Consider the following 20217-nt stretch of genomic DNA (forward strand, 5'->3'; position numbering starts at 1 on the left):
GATAAGATAAGATATGATTACATTAAGAAATTTTTTAATTTTAATTTTGATTTTCTTTCAGATGCCTTATCTTTTCAGGCTTCACATTTATCATGGACACAGAGAGGTTAGGGCTGCAGGCCTTAAATTGGATTCATTAAGGAAGAGCTAAAACTTTATCATATATACTATCACGATTCTTGGCACCTATTCTTAATAAGATAATTATTTTATAAGTATTAAGGGTCCGTTTGGATAGAACTTATTGCTGAAAACTGAAAACACTGTAACAAAATAATTTTTAAATGTGTAAAAAATTACTGTTTACTCTTTTTTACTGTTCATATGGCTTAGTATACTGTTCATGTCCCATGAACAGTGCACTAAGCGCTGGTCTTTAAAAAAAAAAAAAAAAACACGCGGAAAGCTGGACGCAGATGTGCTATCCAAACCCTCTCTAAATGTTTGTAAAGTGGGAAATATAACAACTAAAATTTAAGTCTTCAAAATCAGATGGCTTCTTTTTCTCAGGCTTCACATTTATCATGGACATAGAGGGGTCAGGGCTACGGGCCTTAAATTGCATTCAATAAGGAAGAGCTAAAACTTTATCATACGTACTGCCACAATTCTTGACACGTATGCTTAATAGGTAGTTAAGTATTAAATGCTTGTAAGGTGTGAGAGATAAAGACTAAAATTCAAGTCTTAAAAAAAAAACTCAAAAAAAAAATAATAATAATAAAAAAAAAACGATACTACATTTAATAAAGGAATGGAAGTTTGACATTAGGGAGACATTTGTTCTCAATATCATTATAATTTAATAATTTATAAATACGCTGATAAAAAAAACTGTTTAAAAAATTAACAGATTTTTTTAAAAAAAATTTATGGAAACAATTATTTTTTTTATAATTTTTTATATTTTTCATAAGTGTATAAATTTTTTATTAAATTATTCATTAATAAATGCCATAACTGCCAATATTAATATAATCCAACAAGCAGAGGAAAGGATGCTCTCGGTTAACTAAAAAACTGCATCTTGATCATTGCACATCAAAGATTTTTCATGCACCTAGCCTCAGCAATTGTAGGGAGAGTTTCACATACATATACACTAAGATAAGTTAGATTATGATAGAGTATAAATTCTATTTTGTATAAAAAAATTAAAAAATAAAAGATTATTCATACACCTAGCCTCAGCAATTGTCTAGTGATTTGGGGAAAAAAACAATCTAAGAACAAATTATTGACCAATACAAAAGTTAGGCTATATATATATTCTTAAATTGCGTGATGATTTGATAATTTTAAGTTCGTTGACAATTTAGTGTTTTTTATTAAGTTAGTCTCATGTCAAACAAAAAGTTTCTTAATCCACATGATAATTTATCCCTTTCAAGAAAGGAGGCGAGTTAGCATTTCTTAGAGCTTATGTTCAAAAAATAAATTATTTTCCCACGTTATTTTTACTGCTACTTTAATATAGCATTTGACAATACATTTTACATTATGTGTTCTAGTTTAATGTTCTATTCTTTTCAATAGTCATTTCCCTCTCTTCCTCTTCAACGGTCTCTCTCACCATCCTCACAACCCATTCACAATTACAAAATCCACCATGCTAACCTTGGTCTCCACCGGCTGATCTTATCCTGTCCTCCCACGTCGATCTCCATGGTAAGGGTCGACTCAATAAAAAGCCACCTTTAGCTCTTGATTGTGATGTATTGCAATTGATTAAAACGGCTGGGAGAGAAGTAATTTGTGACGAGGAGAGAGAGAGAGAGAGAGGTAGGTGAGAGAAGACAAATAGATAGGAGAGAGGAGAGATAAAATGAATAAAATGACTTTTTTTTTAGCATTTGACACATTTGATGTATGGTTTTTTTTTTAAATGCTTGGTGTGCTAAATGCTAAAAAAAAAATAGGATTTAGCACAATTGATGTTAATGCTCTTAGTAAGTTCAATCGCATATAAACAAAGTAAAAAAAAAAAAATTTGAAGGAGAGAGTCACCTCTCACATGCACATGTGAAGAAAAAAGAATAAGAGATATTTATTGAACAACGTTATTAAAAGCTTGAATTTATGTAAATACACAATAGCTTGTTTAGACCCCCAATTAAAAGTTACGACTAGATTGTTTGTATTCTAACTTATCTAACTATGGAACAAGAGTAAATGAAACGCAATAAACTGATAACTACTCTAGTGCATAAACATGAATAACAAACAATAAAAGTAAAGCACAAGAGTAAGAGAAGAGAGATGCAACTACAAGATAACACCAAGACGTGTTATCGAAGAGGAAACCGAAGAACTCGGCGAAAAACCTCTCCGCCACCCTCCAATCGGTAAATCGATCCACTAGACAATAAGTTGGGATACATGAATAGCAAAAGACCCTCCAAGCCTAATCTACCCAATGTACCTAAGCCCTCCAAACTCCTACTCCAACAAGGCTTCTCGGAATCGTGTCTTGTTTAGCTTTTTGGATTCCGCAATACGCTCGATTGCATCTGCCAAGCCTCACTGGCTTCTTTTGGAAAATCTCCAAAGCTTCTCAAGCTCCAAAATACTTTATACACTTTGAAAAGATATGGGTTGTATTTGGGTACAAATCCCCTCTCAAGGTATGACAATGGGGGAGGGAATAAAAAGAGGCTACAATGATTTCTCACTAAGGATGAGTAGTTTTCTCTCTCTAAAAGATGGATGCGTGTGTTGTAGAAAACCTGTCTAGGGTTTTTTTTCTCTGAATTGTCTTCTTTACTTTTTTGGGTAACGATGGTATATATAGTATGGGTGAAGAGTAAGAAAGTCACATTTAAAAATCCTTTAAGTAGAGAGTTTTGCGAGTATCTTGTGTGAAGGGCTTACTCGTGAGATACTCATGAAATCCTTTAGGCTGGCACAACTTTTCAGCTTCTAGCATGTGCTTTTCACGTGACTCTTTCGCAGGTAAGTTTTTAGCGAGACACTCTCAAAATTCACTGATTTTTTATTTTATGCTCGATTCTTCACCAACTTAATACTAAACCCAATACAATAAAATCCCACAAAATACAAGGAACAAATTAAAGCAAATACAACACTTTTTGTTATGGAATAAAGCCAACATAAAACATAGTTGTAAATCACAACTTTATAGTTATGATTTGATCCCTTTAGAGTTTTTAGTTGTTTTCAACCAAAAGGCGATTACAATTCTATAAATAATGTCCCTGCCCATTATTTTCTAAGCCCTTTCTCTTCTTTTTTTTTTCTCTAGAATTCTTACAACCTATGACCCTCCCAGCGACCTATGACCTTAGCCATGTCATGTCTTCAATCTAGTCCCTATGAGCTGGTGGTGCTGATCTTGAGAGTCACAAATTGGTGTTGGGTGTGTAAGATTCGTGGTGTTCTGAATTCGTTAAGCCATGAGAACTATCACACCAAATCTTTGCCCCTCTTCTCCATCTCGTTCATCTCCCCCATTCACAATAAAGCTGGATCCAAACTTAAACTTAAACTTATTTCATGTCAAGTAGACCTTGTTGTTACAAAAATTATTAGTTCATGAGTTGTAGGGAGGGACTTATGTCATCACAAATAGAGACTAAAGTAAGTGTTGGATTCAAAGCTGGAGTTAAAGATTATAAATTGACTTATTATACTCGTAAATCAAACCATATATACTGATATCTTGGCAGCCTTTTGAGTAACTCCTCAACCTAGAGTTTCATTCGAGGAAGCAGGGGCCGCAATAGCTGCTAAATCTTCCATTGGGACATGGACAACTGAGTCATAGCCTTCCAACTATACAAAACTAAATTGTAGTTCTAATCAAAGTCTCTCTTTCTACCTTCCTCTCTTTCTCTTGTGATGGATGTGCAAGGTTGCTATGCTTGAAAGTTCAATGGACTTGTTGCCTGTTCAATTATGTAATATATATATATATATATATATATATATATATATATATATATATATATATATGTATTGGTATTAGTAGTTTGTGCTTGAAATTTCAATTTGGATTTGTTGCTTGTTTGGTGTTTGTGGGTATGATGCACGTAAAATAATTTGCATGTTTGGTTTATGTTTTTGAAAAATATTTTTTTTTTATAACTATTTTAGAGATCGAAAACAAAAACACATTTTATTTTAGGATTTTTCTTAAGAAGATGAAAGAAAGTAAAGTAGGCTTGTTTGGTTGGGTTAAGTTTTGGTTCAGTGCATTAATGCACTAGACCTAAGTTGTATCTTGTTTGGTTAGGCATTTTAAACAAACTCATTTTAATCATCTAAAAATAAAATATGATGGAATAGTGAAACGTTTTAAAAAGCCAAACTTAGAAAATGGTTGCTCAAATTTATTGTACAAATACCAAAATTGATTTTTTTTTTACGTATTTTCAAGATTGAGTTTTGTGTTTTTAACAAAAACTTATACTAGAGATACATTTGCCAAATAAAATTTTTTTTTTTTTTTGGTCTTCTTTCACATCAAGAACCTGTAATAAAAACACGTTTTGAAAACCTATCTCAAAACCATTTTTTATCCTTCTAAAAACATTTAAAAAAAAAATACTACTCTATATCCACAACATTTTTACAACAAATCATATGTGGTAAATTATTAATGATTCTAATTTGATACTACAACTTAAATTATTTTTTTACCCAGCTGTAACAGCCAATAAAAATGTACTATTTAAAATTTTAAGTTTTTTACCCAGCTGTAACAGCCAATAAAAATGTACTATTTAAAATTTTTTATGAAAGTATTGTGAAAATATTGTAAATGTATAACTTTTTTTTATTTTTTAATAGGAAAGCCAAATCCATTTGTTTTGAAAAACTAAACACATTTGAAATAGGCAGGCCCAAAATGTTGGGTTTTTGTAATTGTTTTCACTGGGCCAAACAGCTTGGCCCACTTTACAAAACTCCCACTAGCATCAAAACTGGGATTTAAAAAAGTTGGCATAAAATACCTTCTTACTTTCTCTCAGTACATCTTAGTTCTTAGGCTTAAACGGGTACAGGTGACGAATATCTCTAACCCGAACCCGCCCTCCCAACACTGCTTTACCCAAATTCGACCAACTAGAGTAGTGGGGGAATATCGAGTCCACTACGAGTCCGAATCTTAGTCACAGTCGGATCCGGATTCGGATTCGGATCTTCACGAATCAAAATATTTTGACTTCAGTTTTTCCCTCACTCCGACTCTCTTCTCTAAAACCCTAACCAAACTACAAGACCAAAACCAGAACCCCAAAATCTCTCTCTCTCTCTCTCTCTCTCTCTCTCTCTCTCTCTGTGAAATCTTGCAGCCATGTACGGAGGAGGTGAGTGCACAAAGTTTCATACTTTGTTTTCTCATACATACACCTAGGGATTTTTAAAGTTTACTAATTTTTCTTTTGAATTGTTGATTTTTTTGTTTTGTTGAAACAGATGAGGTATCAGCTATAGTAATAGACCTAGGGTCGCACACTTGCAAAGCCGGTTACGCCGGCGAAGATGCCCCCAAAGCTGTGTTCCCTTCTGTAAGTCTTTTTCTCACTCTCACTCTGTTAAAGTTTCTAACTTTTAGTCTCAATTTTACCCCCACACCTGTATTTGATGTGTGCACAATGCTACTATAAAATTTGTGTTAGTGAGTTTGGAATTGTAGCATCGAACTGTTAATGGTATGTGGAAACTTTTAGAGGGAATGGGATGGTATTTTTGAGGTATTTTTTGTGGTAAGATTGGTGGGGGAATGTTAAAAGTTTCCGGTTTTGGTGTTATTTAAACAGTTGTGCAAAATGTAGTGATTTTGGTAATTTATAGTTAACGAAGGGGTGTGGAGGTTGATTGTGATAATATGTTTTTGGTGGGAAATGGGAATGTTCAATTTTTGGTGTTGAATACTTGGCTCTTTGAGCCGCCAATGAACTATAGGTCAACTGGCACTTACGCCAATGGCATGGAAGGTAGGGGTCGTCGGTTGAAGATCTATTGGGAGTATGTATAACTTACCAATAAAAAATAAAAAAAACTTGGTTCTTGGTTCTTGGGATTTTAGACTTGCGCATTCATTCTATGCGTTGAATATATATGACATATATGTATGAATCCTTTGCCCCCACTCGGGGTACCTTAGCAGTAAGGGAGAGTGCCTGGACTGACTGTAAACTCAGAAGTCTCTGGTTCAACTCATAGCTACATTTCGCAATTTAACCGATGCTTGCTCAGCGGGGGTGTGTAGGCACCCGGGGTTTGCCCCACAGGGGTGGTCCCACTGGCCCATACCTTGGTTTTGCATAGTCAGTCTTTATGATCAATTATTGATTTGATAGATTTATGTCATTTGCATAATTGATTGTTTAGTCCCCAGTGGTATACCCCATGTGTACTTGGGCTACGCTTTTTGTTTTTGTTTTTTTTAAATTTTTTTTATATCAATAAATTTTTTATTACTTAAAAGAAAACCCAGCTTGGACTGTTAAAGGTTGTGAGCATCGGCCTGGGAGCTTTCTATAATGATATGCAACTGCTTCATAAGTCTACAGTCTACACTCTAAGGGATTAGGTGTAAAATATATTGTCCACCTTAACATAATTTGCTGGAAATTGTTGTGCACTTGTGCTTTGTTTTTGAATCTGTACCAGCTAGAATCAGTTTTTGATATCCCTCTGTGTTTGTTAAGGTTGTTGGGGCAATTGACCAAATGGACGTTGATGAGACTGCAATTACTGAAAAAAATTCTGGATCTGCAGTAGATTCTAAAAACATTGTCAAAACTCTTGATTCTGACAAAGCCAAGGGAAAACGCAAATTGTTCGTTGGATCTCAATCCTTAGGCTTCCGTCGGGATCATATGGATGTAAGCTTGTTAGTTTTACCTAATATGGGAATTTTGACCTGATATTTTAAAATAATTTCTTATTACAAGGATTTTTGTTGTCTATTTATTAGGTGCTGTCACCTCTGAAGGATGGAGTCATTGCTGACTGGGAGATAGCTGACTGCATATGGGACCATGCTTTCAGGTAATGGTTGAGGATAGATTTCTATACTATCTTCTGGTGCTCGTAATCCTATTTTCTAGTGATATGCTAATGAAATAAAGATGGCTTGTGTGTCTAAATCATAAAATGATCGTATGATCTTTTGTAGTTTTGAGAGATGTGGTGAAGGTGTGGACCTACTTAGTTGCTTTGAATTTAGAGTAGAATCATGTCATTCGGTAGGACTCTACTCTGTGTCTGTGTGTATTTACTCGCGCAAGCATTTTCTCATTGAATATCAGATTTAAAAAAAAATAGATCTATGTTATTCTGTAATTCCACTCCACTGCCTGAAAACTTACAAACTTTTATATGTAACTATGTGAAGGCTCTTGTTTTTTTTTTTTTTTTTTTTGTGATCATTTTTCAGCCTAATTCAATGAGCTTTAGCTGAAATAGTACCTCTTGCTGTGAGAACTGGGTGGACTGTGTGGTTGTGTGTTCAAGACCAATCAGAATTGTATTATTTATCTATAAAATATCAATTATCAGCCAGAAATTTTTTGGGTAATTATGTTACTGTATGTCAATTGTCATAATTGGTTGTTCTTTTGTTTTAGGGAATGCCTATTGGTTGATCCTAAAGAGCATCCAATGCTACTTGCAGAACCATCTTCTAATACTCCACAGCAAAGAGAAAGGTGAGCTGGCACTGTATAACATGATGAGTGCTTCTCATATATAATTCATTTTAGAGCGGTTTCTGGATGCTGTAATCTTTATGGCTTGCATTATTTTAGAGCCAATGAGGATTGGCTTACTGAAGTTGTTGTTACTTGTTGTCTCTGTGCATACATACTAGCAGCTTTCTTTGTCAGTTATTTCATGAGTTATATAAGGTACAGACGTTGGTAACTTTTGAGTGAAAACTGCATATATATGTTGATTTTATTTTAGAAAAAACTTCTGTGATATAATGATAAATTCTTTTCCTTTCAGAACAGTTGATCCTGAAGCCTTATCTGGTTTTTCTAGGGTTTATGTTCTGTGAAATGAAACTGAATGTTCAACTAAAAGGTATCTTGCATCAGGAATTTCAGCTGAAAATGGAGTGTGGGGGAAAAAAGTGAACATTTTAGTCCTTGCAAATTTTAAATAACTTCTTCTTGATTGTAGTCCTGATAAATTTTAATGGTTTCCTAGGTTCTGTCTAAACCTTGTCAAAATTAATCTTCGAAGTTTGTGTGTAATAGAACAACAACCTCTTTGTTTCCTATTGAACTCATGAAACTGTGTTGTAACTTTCAAATATAGGGGCTGTTTGGTAGGGTGTTTTGAGCAACAGTTTTTAGTGTATAAAGTGCATGTATGTTATCTGGTCTGGAGAGACCCGAAAGCCGCCATGTTCAAACCTCATTGTGGATAAGCTTGGACAAAGAATTTAGACCAGGTTCATAGTTTCATCAATAGACATTTTTTCTTAGATGGTGCATCCTCCTATTGTAAGAACAAGAAGAACGGCGAGGTCGTGAGTTCAAAACCATTGGGTGCATTTGTAAATTACCACTCCAAGAATAAGAAGAGGACTATCTTTATCCACAGCCTTTTAAGATAATCTTAAACAAAAGTAACGTATGTTAAAATGGGTAATTGGAAATGTCTGAAAATTTAAGACAAAATTAAGACTTAGACAACAATATGATCTCTTCGAAAGTGGAATGTTCACTACAGCGGTCTAAGGTTACATGTAAATGCATTTCAGTTGAGTTTGTCAAGAGCATGGTGCCAGTTTTATAAAAATGTACTGTATTATGAACACAAGTACTGTCCCATTGGGCTAATTTTATTTTATTTTTGTAACCTTTATGATTGAATCCATTAATGGAGGATTTTTTTTTCATGATTTAAATAAAAATATTATTAAGTAATATTTGATGCAAAGCATGATACATGATCATTAGTTTCTTGTCTTATATAAATCTATAAAGAATCAAGCTTCTTGTCACTTAAGATTATATGCCTTCATTATCTGGCTCTACCCTCATGCGGAACAATTAAACTCACCTAACTCAATAAGCCTTTTCCTCTTAGTGATAATCAATATTCATGGTTTCAGTTTTTACATTTTATTCTTTAGGATGTAGCTTTATGTTTGGTTAAAGATTTTGATTGTCATGTATCTGACAGGACTGCGGAGCTTATGTTCGAAAAGTACAAAGTTCCTGCATTATTTTTGGCCAAGAATGCTGTATGCTCCTAATGGACCCATAACCTCACTTCGCGTACTTTGATTATTAATATGAATTTTCTCTTTCCCTCTCCTTTCATCAAGAAATGTCAGTATTGTGATTGATCGGAGTACTTGTTGATGCCAGGTTCTAACATCTTTTGCATCAGGACGTGCTACCGCATTAGTTGTTGACAGGTAGTCACATTTAATTATTCTGCATGAGTATTGGTTCCTTTTCTTTGGCATTACTAGCTACATGCAAAGCATTATTGATTGGCATTTCTTTTAATTTAAACCTCTTTTCATATCATATCTGCTTTGCATTTCTTTGATTATTTCTTGGATTTTATCTACCTAGCAGAAAAAAAAATTAATTTTGAATTTAATCAAATTCTTGACATTTTTTTTTCTTTCTGCATGATATTTTTGAACGGGAAGCACTCTCCTACTCTTAATAAAATGATGATATACTCATCACAAAAATATCAGTGTTTAAAAAAAAAAGGAATTATGAGTTATTGATTTGCGTTATATTCCTTTTGTCTATATTTAATGTTAACACTTTTTTTTTTGGAAAGACTGTTATTTTCTTTGATTTAAGAAATATGTTGGTTCTTCTTGTCTTGTCAGTAGCTTAATGAGTTTGCGCAATTTGCAATTGTTATTTATTTTTCTTGTCACTTATCAAAAGTATATTATTCATCCTCATTTAATATTTCTTGGTATATGTGAGAAGCAAAACTAATATATGATAGTCTATAATTCCCAACTCGTTCAGTGGTGGAGGATCAACCACAGTTGCTCCAGTGCATGATGGTTATGTTCTTCAAAAGGTATTCCTCACCTATTAACCAAGTGGAAGAATGACTTGCTATTGTTATATTCAAGTAAATTTTGTTCTTGTTAAGCAAGCTCAGTTTCTATTCAAATTCTGCCTTTTGGACTCTTACATAGTCACTGTAGCTTCATATATGTACTGTCAGCTATATAATTATTGATACATATACTGGCTCGTATCACTCATTTGGCAAGTTTTACCTTTTTTTTTTATTGTCAGTAATCCTTTCATCCCAGTCACAAGTACAACTAATTATCTAATTTTAGAAGGTTGTTTGAGTTCCAAAAAATAGGGAAGGTTTCCCTGGGCAATCATTTCTTTTTTGTTGGGGGGGGGGTGGGATAAGTAATGGTATTATAAAAAAAAAGTAATGGTATTTAATAAGGGAATAGACTACTTCATGCACATCATGCACACAATAATGAACACAAAGTCACCTAAAAGAATTTTTAAAAATAAAATGTAAAAAATAAAGTGATTCTTTGAAGTTTAAAGTGAATGGTTATTTGTAAGCCCCCCATGCATGAGATCAATCAAACAGAGCTTCATTCTTAAATCTTAACATTTAAGAATGTTAATTACCTATGGTTGATAAGTTTTGATGTCCATGTCTTTTGGATACATACAACTGTTACTAAGTGATTGTATAAGCTTCGTTCTTATATTTTAACATTCATCCTATATAACCTGTACCCACCCCTCCTATTCTCCCCAAAATACGAGGGGGCGGCTTAAAGTTGTTTAATGTCCTGTTTTTACAATGTTAAAGTTCTAATTAATCTTTTCATAGCTTGTAACAGATTCTTTTCCCTTGTTTTTGTGTTTGCAACAATAGGCTGTGGCATCTTCTCCAATTGGAGGAGAATTTCTTACTGATTGCTTATTGAAAAGTTTGGAAAGCAAAGGAATGATGGTAAGTGACTAAAATTAATATTTATCTTGAATGGCAAATTGATTGTCTCAATTTTCATAAATTTCCCTTGCCTTTTATTTTTCAAAATGTGTTCTTAATATTCTTTTGCAGATAAAACCTCGATATGCTTTTAAGAGAAAGGAAACAAGGCCAGGGGAGTATCAGGTATTCAATGATTTCTTTGCTTGTTTCTTTTGTGCGCATAATTTGTTCATTTTATTTGTATCATAATTCATTCTCATACTTTCTTTCCTCATCTCCTCTGTCTTGACTTCTTGCTCTGCATGAAACCACAAAATTATAGTACCCACATGGTCAGGTTGCTTGTAAGCTTTATATGAAGTCTAATGTTAGATTTTTTTTCTTCTTCTTCTTAGCCTGAAACATGTCTTTGTTTATTAACAATTCGTGATTTCTTTAACAATATACTCACTTGTTCCTAAATTTAAGTTGACTCTAGTATACACCTGATTCCCCTTTGACTATCTGGCGTGCTGCTTGTAATCAAAGGCCTTGAAATTCAAAATACTGTCCATTATTGCTTAAGATTAAACTTCTAAAGGTGTACCATTCAACACCTTGACCACTGTTCTTATTATGCTTCTGACTTTCTTTACCAAAAAGATTGATATGCTTCTCAGCTCAAGAATAAATTTTATTGGTGAACTACTAGATATCGCAAGATTCTTATACTCCTGTCATTATTTTAAGTGAAATGCACTATGAGTTATACATTTCCTAATCGTGCGTTTGCATGTTAAATTATTAACATGTAATTGCTAACAATTTTAACTTTTATTAATCCACAGACGGTAGACCTTGATTTTCCAAATACAACAGAAAGCTACAAGCTCTACTCCCAGGTCTGTGATTGATCATGGTTTTTTTATATTGAGATGTATCCTCTATTTTAATTTTCTACTAATATCCCTCTCATTTTTATTATGATTTTCTAATTGTTCTCTTATTACAGAGGGTAATTGCTAGTGATATTAAGGAATGTGTGTGTCGAGCCCCAGATACTCCGTATGATGGTTTGTGCTCCTCCCCTATCTACACTTTAAGATGCTGTTTTGTAGCTATAAAGATATATGCATGTAATTTTATGCTTATCTTATTTAGTTACTGTATTTTTTTTTCTTTTTTCCTCTGGTTAGTGCTTGTGGTCAAGCATGTTTTTTGTAGCAATTCATGAATTTGCAAGTGCATTTTCACCATGTTTTCATCAATTTTTTAGAAGGTCCAAAACTCCTGCGATGGGTTCAGAATCTGATTTTTACTTACTCTTCCATACCCCGTCCCCCCAAAGGCTCCTTAAGTAGCTCATTTATATCCACGCTCCCACTATTGTATCACAAAATGCTTAATTTTTATTGTATGAGAGCCAGGAGCCTACTTAAGGACTGATGGAATACCCTTTTTTTTATTGGTAATTAGTAATTACAGATGCACTTGATGGGTTTTGAACCCACAACCTTGCTCACCACCTTTCTCCTGGAAGGGGAGGAGATGTTGGTCGAGCTAGGGCTCATTGGCAAGATACGTCAATTCTTTTACAGCTTGATTAAATATTATCTTGGAAAATGTACAAAGCCTGAACCTTAGTACTTTCGCATTAGCAATAGATGATATACAAGCGGTCATGTTTCATATATAATTGTACCTTGACAATCTTGTTAATTCTCTTCAAGTTAAATCTCCATCATTTTAGAAGCATTGACCATACTAAGCATTCTGATGTTGTATCCTTATTGTTACAGAAAGTTCTTATTCAAACATTCCAATGACGCCATATGAGCTACCTGATGGCCAGTAAGCCCCTTACTTTTTTGTTACCAGTTATCAGATTACATCATGTATCATTGCTCTGCATCTTTGAATTCCCCGGTTCTGGTCTTCATAAACTTTTTTGGATTCATGAGGCACAATGTGGCATTATAACAACATCCTATTACCTCGGTTATATACTGTTTAAGTAACCTTAAGTTGTTCTTTCTAAATTGATATGTAGTTATTTTATTCTGAATGGATAATGCAGGACTATTGAAATTGGAGCTGACAGATTCAAGATTCCTGATGTTTTATTTAATCCATCCCTGGCTCAGGTGGGTGTCTTGTGAGTTTACAAAATGTCAAATTTTTATATATTTTCTCAAGTAAATTGGAAAATTTGGGTTCATATCTCATTTAGTACCATTATTACCATATGGGTTTAAAACAGTGGTTTATTGGCTAAATTGGCTTCTACCTGTAAAAATCCGATTTCACTGTGTGTTAACACTAGCTTCCTAATTTTATTGATTGCCTTTTCTATTGCGTTGGTTTAATGAGAATTTGAAAGATAAGTTATTTAGTGGAATCATAATAGGAAATACAAATGGAAACACACCCTCCTCTTTAACTTTCGTTGTCATCTTGGTGACTGGTTACTTTTGGATGAATGTGCAATAAAAACTGGGTTTTATTGATATGATATATTGGTATGATATGCACATACCCAAAATTAATGTACATATTTGTGGCCATTGAGCTTTGGCACAAATGGCATTTCCTCCTCCCATAAGAATCTTGGGTTTTGAAATTCACTAAATGCATGTGTACCGTACCAATAAAAGAGCATTTATGTTTGGTTGAAAATTCACTCAATGCATGTGCAACTTATTAATGTACGTATGCTATGCTAGGAAGCACGGATATGGCAAAATCCCTGGTGTGTCCATGTCAGACTATATTTGATGGGAACAAGGTTGCATGCGTATTCACGGCATGTTGGGAGGAAAAAAATAGTTTTATTTATTTATTTTTTGGACATGGTCAGGGCACAGTAGGGACATGGTCCTAATATGACGACCAATGAAAAAAAAAAAAGGATCTATTTTGATTACTTTGTGCAATCTCAACTGTTGATCAAGCTCACAAATCATATGGGCTCTTGTTTTTCTCTCTCAATCAAAAATCTTCTACCTCTCTCTTGACCAGCCATCACACCTCTGTCATTGGTTTTCGATAGACCTGTCCATCTATCGTCGGCCTCCGTCCAAGCTGCTTTAACCAACCCTTGATACTCTCTCTCTCTCTCTCTCTCACACTCTCTCTACTAATCTCAGTTACTCTCACCAGTCTAATGCTTTTAATTTTTTTTGTTATGAGCTATCTTTGGTATGGGTTCAAGGTTTGATCAAAATGTCTTTATTATAATTTCCTCCTTTTCTTTTCAACCTTATCATTGACTTGATTATTTTCTAGTAAGAAATCATCGACCCCAAAATAAACATATATGTCTAATAACTTTCATTATTAACTTTATCATTCACTATGAACTTTTTTATGGTTATTATTTATTTAAAACCTAAAATAAACATGCCTAACAATATTATATAAAATAAACCCAAAAATATTAATTAGTTAACTAATTCCCATCTTCCCGCTATGTTGAGTTCTAGTTTGTTAAGAATTTCCATTTCTGTATCATGGTATATCTAGTGTTCTTGTCTGTGCGTCTGAAATGTTAAGTGGTTGAATTGGTATATAGATCTCAATGGTTTTGTGTGCTTATTCAGTTTATTTGGCAATTCAATATCCCCTTCGTTACTTTTGGCGTGTGTTCACTTTTCAATTTTATTCTTGATGTAAACCTCAGACAATTCCTGGCATGGAGAATTTTGCGGAGATTGCTCCATCTGTTCGTGGTCTACCACAAATGGTGAACTTTTCTGTTTGATTATGCATTTACACTTGCATGCATTTCGTCTTTAATTATTTTTAAATTTCTCTTGGTTTACTAATTTCTTTTAAACTGTTCAGGTCATAGAGAGCATTAATAAGTGTGATGTGGACATTCGGAGAGAGCTATTTAGTAGTATACTGGTAAATTTAATATATGTGTCAATCTGTCTTTTCCGTTTTCAATTTTCTTCTTTACGATATCTTGATTAATTCTGACTTTTCATCCATTAACTTCTTAAATATTTTTTGTATAGATTATAAAATGCTACTAAGTATGAAAACTTCAATAGTGTAACCTAGTTTAAGTTGAATATCCTTTTTTTGTGTGGAAAAAATGATCAAATTATTATAATTATTATAATGTATTATGTGTGCAGACTTCCCAATAACTTCTATAGGACTAGGTGAATAGTTTTATCTATGCTAAAATATTTTCAATGAGACTCTTTTTACCTTTTCTTTAGAGACCACTCTATCAGGTACATACCCTACTTTCTTCATGCAATTTGATTACACACACGAGCACATGCACTCACACACACAATATATCCAATAGACGTGCCTTTGTTTACTACAACTTGGATCATTTTCAAGCTTTCTGCTGTTTCTATTTTATACAGCTTGCTGGTGGCACTGCGTCAATGCAACAGTTGAAGGAACGCCTTGAGAAAGACTTGCTAGAAGTATATTGTTTATCCTATTTTTTTTTCCTCTCTCTTTTCCAACTCTTGCTTACATTCCTTTCTGGTTGGTACACACTTTTTCAACAACTTAGTTGATCGGTTTCATAATGCAGTAAGCCTTGAGTATAAAGGGGGTGTTTGGGAGAGGAGTTTAAGTTATGTTGTTTGAGTGTTTTTAATATACGTGTGGGTGAAAAAGTGTGTGGAAATATGTTTAAGGTTGTTTAAAATGCGAAAATGTGAGTTAGAACTCACTCACCAAACAGGGCCTAAATAACCATATTAGTGCAACTTATCACCAACAATTTTCATTGGAGCATTCAAACCTTCCAACTTACCTCCCCCACCCCCCAAAATCTTATTTACTATTATATTTTTACAAACACCACTGATATCACACCTTAGGCAAGTCATGGAGAATTTTGAGTTTACATGGAGATTTTTCATTTCTGTGATATCATCCTCAATTTGTAGGAATCTCCTCAAGCTGCTCGAGTTAAAGTATTGGCAAGTGGAAATGCAACAGAAAGGAGATTCAGGTCAGTGTTTTGCAGTACCTAATATTTTGGTATCTGATGCTCTGTCAAACAAATGTTTACAATTGTGGTTCTTCCATGAGGACTACTTGTGTTGCTTGAGTGCGAGTAGGTGGCATCATTTTGACGGGTCTGACTTTATAGATTTCTCTAAGGTTGAAGCATGATTAGGATGCAAGTTTCTGTAAGCTTGAAGCATGATATTTTGTGATATGATTTTCTGTATAGAAGAAATGTATTAGCATTTTTTACTAGGCCTTTTGACTAGGGGCCAGGGCAACCTCTATATAGACCACTTCCTGATACATGAAAGGCTTGAATCTGATTAACTTTGTGCCTTAGTTATTCAAAATTTAATCAATTATGATCTATCAATCATGGTGTCCACATACTCAACTTTCCTAATGAAGTTCATTATTCTCAATTTTATGTACTGTAGCCTCTCACTTTTGGCTAACATACTGCTATAGTTGAACTCCTGCAACACCTCTTTCTTTCGTTGTTCTTTGCAAAATTCTTGTTTACATACAAAATTTATGCACTGTTGCTTCATCTAACTTATTGTTGGTGTTGAGAACTTTTGCAGTGTTTGGATAGGAGGGAGTATATTGGCTTCTCTTGGTTCATTTCAGCAGATGTGGTTCTCCAAGTCTGAGTAAGCTTCCCCTTTTTGCCATAACTGTGCTTAGAAAGTGTCTTTAATTGTTAGAGACGCATTTTAACCACACTTTTTTATTGGAACGAAAAATTAAAGTCAGGCTTACAAAATCGGTGTTGAACTTCTTATAGATTACTTAAATGGTTTTGTTTTTGTATATGATTGACAGGTATGAAGAACATGGGGCTTCTTACATTCAAAGAAAATGCCCCTAAGATGCCATTTTCTCCATCCATGGGATTACCAGAGGTTTGTTACCTTTGCCATAGCTGAGTTAATGATTCCAGGGCATCCTTTTAAAGATCGTGTATCTTTTAGCATTTAAAGGTACTAATTTGCAATATTTTTGTCTTATGCTTAGGTATGGCTTCTGGATCCTTGTGTGAATCACACTAACATTTTCAGGCCTGTAAAAACTTCAAAGCCTGTGTCTAATATATAAACAGATGACAATGTAGTTAGTTTGATGTCCATTCATTGTGATCTAATGCGGAACTCGTCCAAAAGTTGTTGACTCTTATGATTGGAGGTGTTACTTTCATTTAGCTATTTCTATTTAACTCATCCAAAAGTGTACCAAGCTGCCCATGAAGTTGATCTTTCATTTAGCTATCTTATGGTTCCAGCGAAACTCAAATTATTATTCTAAAAAGGAATGGAAAAAAAAAATCAATAAAAAAAAACAAAGTTTTGTTCACATGCCTACTGAAATTTAGTGGAACAGAGCAAAAATCGAAATAAATTGGAATGGACTAGAATTCAAGCTGAGGCTGAACAGGGGGGTGGGGGGGGGGGGGGGGGGGGGGGGGGGGTCATTCATTTTTGGGTAACTAATTGGAGTGAACTTTTTTGGCCGTTCTAACTGGAACAAAATGCAATTGACGACTTTGTATAAAACAATGACACATGCGAGCGTGCTCGATATAATAATATTGTTCACACAAGTATCCGTGTAGCAAAACGAGAGACCATAAACAGCTTTGGTTATAATTGGCATTGCACCTAAAATTCCTCATCCGAGTATCTTGGTAGTGAAATATCTGACTTATAAACTGTTGATGTAAGTTTGTCGATAGTTAACAACATGGCCTACTATCTTCTTCGATAAAAAGTAACAACGACGTATTTGGTTTTGACTATTATTTTAATTGTGCTACTGGACATAGTTTCTTATCTTTAAATGGAGAACTTGGCAACTTGCGTCTGGCAAAATAAGCAGGTCATTGTAGCACCCAATGTATAAATTATAGTCCTACATTAATCATAGTTGTTCAAGTTTCAGTCAGTTAAAAGTATATCTTGCTTTCAATTGAAAAGGTTATCTTGCTTGTATTATTATTCTATATATATATAAAACCATATTACACAACTTTTCCTTTAGTTTTATCAAACTGACACCGCCCAAAACATTTGTATAATAATACCACACTCTTGAGGTTTGTATAAATGCTAGTTAGTCAATATCCTCTCAAATTGTGATTTCACCAACAGAATAAGAAAAATTCTTTATAAATGCTATAGATGGAATGAAATTTCCCTCCTTTTAAGGTTTATGGATGAATGAAAGTGTGTATATATAAATTAATAACAATAATTTGTTAAAACAATATATATCGTTAATGAAAACCTTACTATTGTATTTATACAAATCCAAGGTTGTCATTTCAATAACCTTAATAGATTCCAAACTAGCTCGAGCTTGTTTATAAGCTTTATTGAGTTACTTAAGTTAATTTAAAACATTTTTTACTTAAACCTATATTTCAAATTAGCTCAAGCTTGCTTATAAGCTTTGTTGAGTTAATTTAATACATTTTTTACTTAAACCCATATTTCTACCTTTGTTAATGCATACTGTGCGAACCTAATTTTCTACTGATGGGCCAACCTAATAATTGAGCTCACAATTTATTTGTTTTATGGAGTTTTTTGAGTATCCTACAATGGGTAGCTCCTAAGCAGATTCACTGAAGGCCCGTAAAAGTAACTAACCTCTCTCACTGAAAGCCTTTCTTTTATGCTCGGTTACTATCCTAATCCCTCCTCTCTAGTGTCTAAAAACCCCATTTTCCTCTTTTCTTCATGTATTTATAGCCTGGTGATAATGATTGTCTTCTGGCATCACTTGTGTGGGTTGGACCCATTTGATTATTCCTGACAAGAATACACTTTGCATTGAAAATAGGAGTTGGGATATTGGAACTAGTGCTAGCCACCAAACATTGCTCGGCAGTGGAGTTTCCTAAGGCACTCTTGGTATGTTGAGGTATAACCGAATAATGGCGATGCCAAAACTATTGCTTATGAGGACTGTCTTGCCGTGTATTGAATTCCCAATTGATGGGCGGGTGTCTTTGGGCCGCTTAAGATAGACCATGAGGAATGGTGGGCCCAAGGTCGGGTATTGTTCATAGGCTGTTTGGATTTAGGCATGGGGGAAGATGAACCTTTTGCCGTATGCCGTATGCCGTACACATACTAGCAACCAAACTAATATCATAATTTTATTAATTAACTCATTTACACTTCAAAGTAAATCATGAAAAATGTCCTTTTACGAATTTGGCTTTTGAACTTGTAATAAATTAATCATGGAAAAAATTATCTTTGGTATTCACGAACATATCATGTTGAATTTTGGTTTGTTCAAACTTGGTTCCTTTTAAGTAATCAAGCTCTAAACTTTGGCTTGATGTTGATATGTCATATGTGTAATTAGAATATAAACTCAAACAAGTATTTTTACTGGCCAAACTCGAATTTTTGTAAACATATCAGTTCATTTTACAATTTTAAATATGATTAACTTCCATGTGTACCTTTAAAAGTTAAACTCAAGGGATGAAATGGGATTTGTGCAGGCCTTAAGTTTGATAATTATTCAATCATTGACAGAGATTCCAAAACTCTCATTGATACTGTGCAAAACTTCAACACCCCATCCCCATCCTTTGGTTCACTGGATTCGGTTCTATATGATATTAAATCTACTCTAAAACTTTTGTCTTGCTTGAATTTTGCTTTTGTTTCTAAAGATGTAAATATTTTGATACACAATCTGGCCCTTTGAATTGCTTTTTTGTAATTGGAATGGGTCTTTTATCATCTCCCCCTTCCATCATAAATTTTTGTTCCAGAGATTAGAGATGGATTGACTGATTGAGAGCTTCCTTCTCCTTTTCTTCTCAAAGAGTATTCATATATGTATATATATATACACATTAACAAAAAAGTGTTTCAATGCTTCTTTTATGAGAGAGAGAGAAGTGGAGGTAGAGTTGACCATCTTCTGATTTTTTATTCATTTATTTTTATGTGACTATCCTCTGACTTTGTTGGCTTGGTAAATGTATAATGCTTTTCACCCCAGATTTCAAAGTAGGGGACGTAGCTCATATGGTAGAGCGCTCGCTTCGCATGCGAGAGGCACGGGGTTCGATTCCCCGCGTCTCCATTTACTCCTCTAATTTACTGTTCATTCGTTCATGCAGCTTTATATTTTACACCTTGCTTTCAAAATGAGCATTTATTTATAGTTCATCAAAAAATTTCCACTTAAATTAGTTCCATTCAGAACAACCCCGCCTAAAAATCAAATCAAATCAAATAGAATCTATTGTATTTTTTTTTTTATAGGAAAAAAACATGTTTGTTT

At 33.9% G+C, this 20217-nt stretch overlaps 1 protein-coding gene and 1 non-coding gene across 3 annotated transcripts; both read left to right on the forward strand.

Annotated features, from left to right (window-relative positions):
• Positions 1 to 4966: 4966 nt before the first annotated feature.
• Positions 4967 to 17142, forward strand: LOC142632061 (actin-related protein 4). 2 transcript variants are annotated; one of them, XM_075806485.1, is made up of 21 exons: positions 4967 to 5330; positions 5440 to 5531; positions 6678 to 6854; positions 6947 to 7020; positions 7599 to 7679; positions 9166 to 9226; positions 9354 to 9403; positions 9987 to 10041; positions 10882 to 10959; positions 11071 to 11124; positions 11769 to 11822; positions 11933 to 11993; positions 12720 to 12771; positions 12998 to 13064; positions 14600 to 14662; positions 14764 to 14826; positions 15306 to 15368; positions 15843 to 15907; positions 16491 to 16559; positions 16732 to 16811; positions 16924 to 17142. In XM_075806485.1, exons 1-20 carry the CDS (start codon positions 5318 to 5320, stop codon positions 16775 to 16777), a joined length of 1338 nt encoding a protein of 445 aa, XP_075662600.1. In that variant the 5' UTR covers positions 4967 to 5317; the 3' UTR covers positions 16778 to 16811; positions 16924 to 17142. The 2 variants fall into 2 exon arrangements, with proteins under 2 accessions (XP_075662600.1, XP_075662599.1); XM_075806484.1 differs by having other exon boundaries at positions 12998 to 13059; positions 14595 to 14662.
• A 2801-nt stretch (positions 17143 to 19943) lies between these two features.
• On the forward strand, positions 19944 to 20016 carry TRNAA-CGC (transfer RNA alanine (anticodon CGC)). The gene has a single exon. It is a non-coding gene; the product is annotated as a tRNA-Ala (tRNA).
• The last annotated feature ends 201 nt before the right edge of the window (positions 20017 to 20217 follow it).

This window comes from Castanea sativa, chromosome 4, assembly GCF_040712315.1.
Source record: "Castanea sativa cultivar Marrone di Chiusa Pesio chromosome 4, ASM4071231v1".
NCBI classification, from domain to species: domain Eukaryota; kingdom Viridiplantae; phylum Streptophyta; class Magnoliopsida; order Fagales; family Fagaceae; genus Castanea; species Castanea sativa.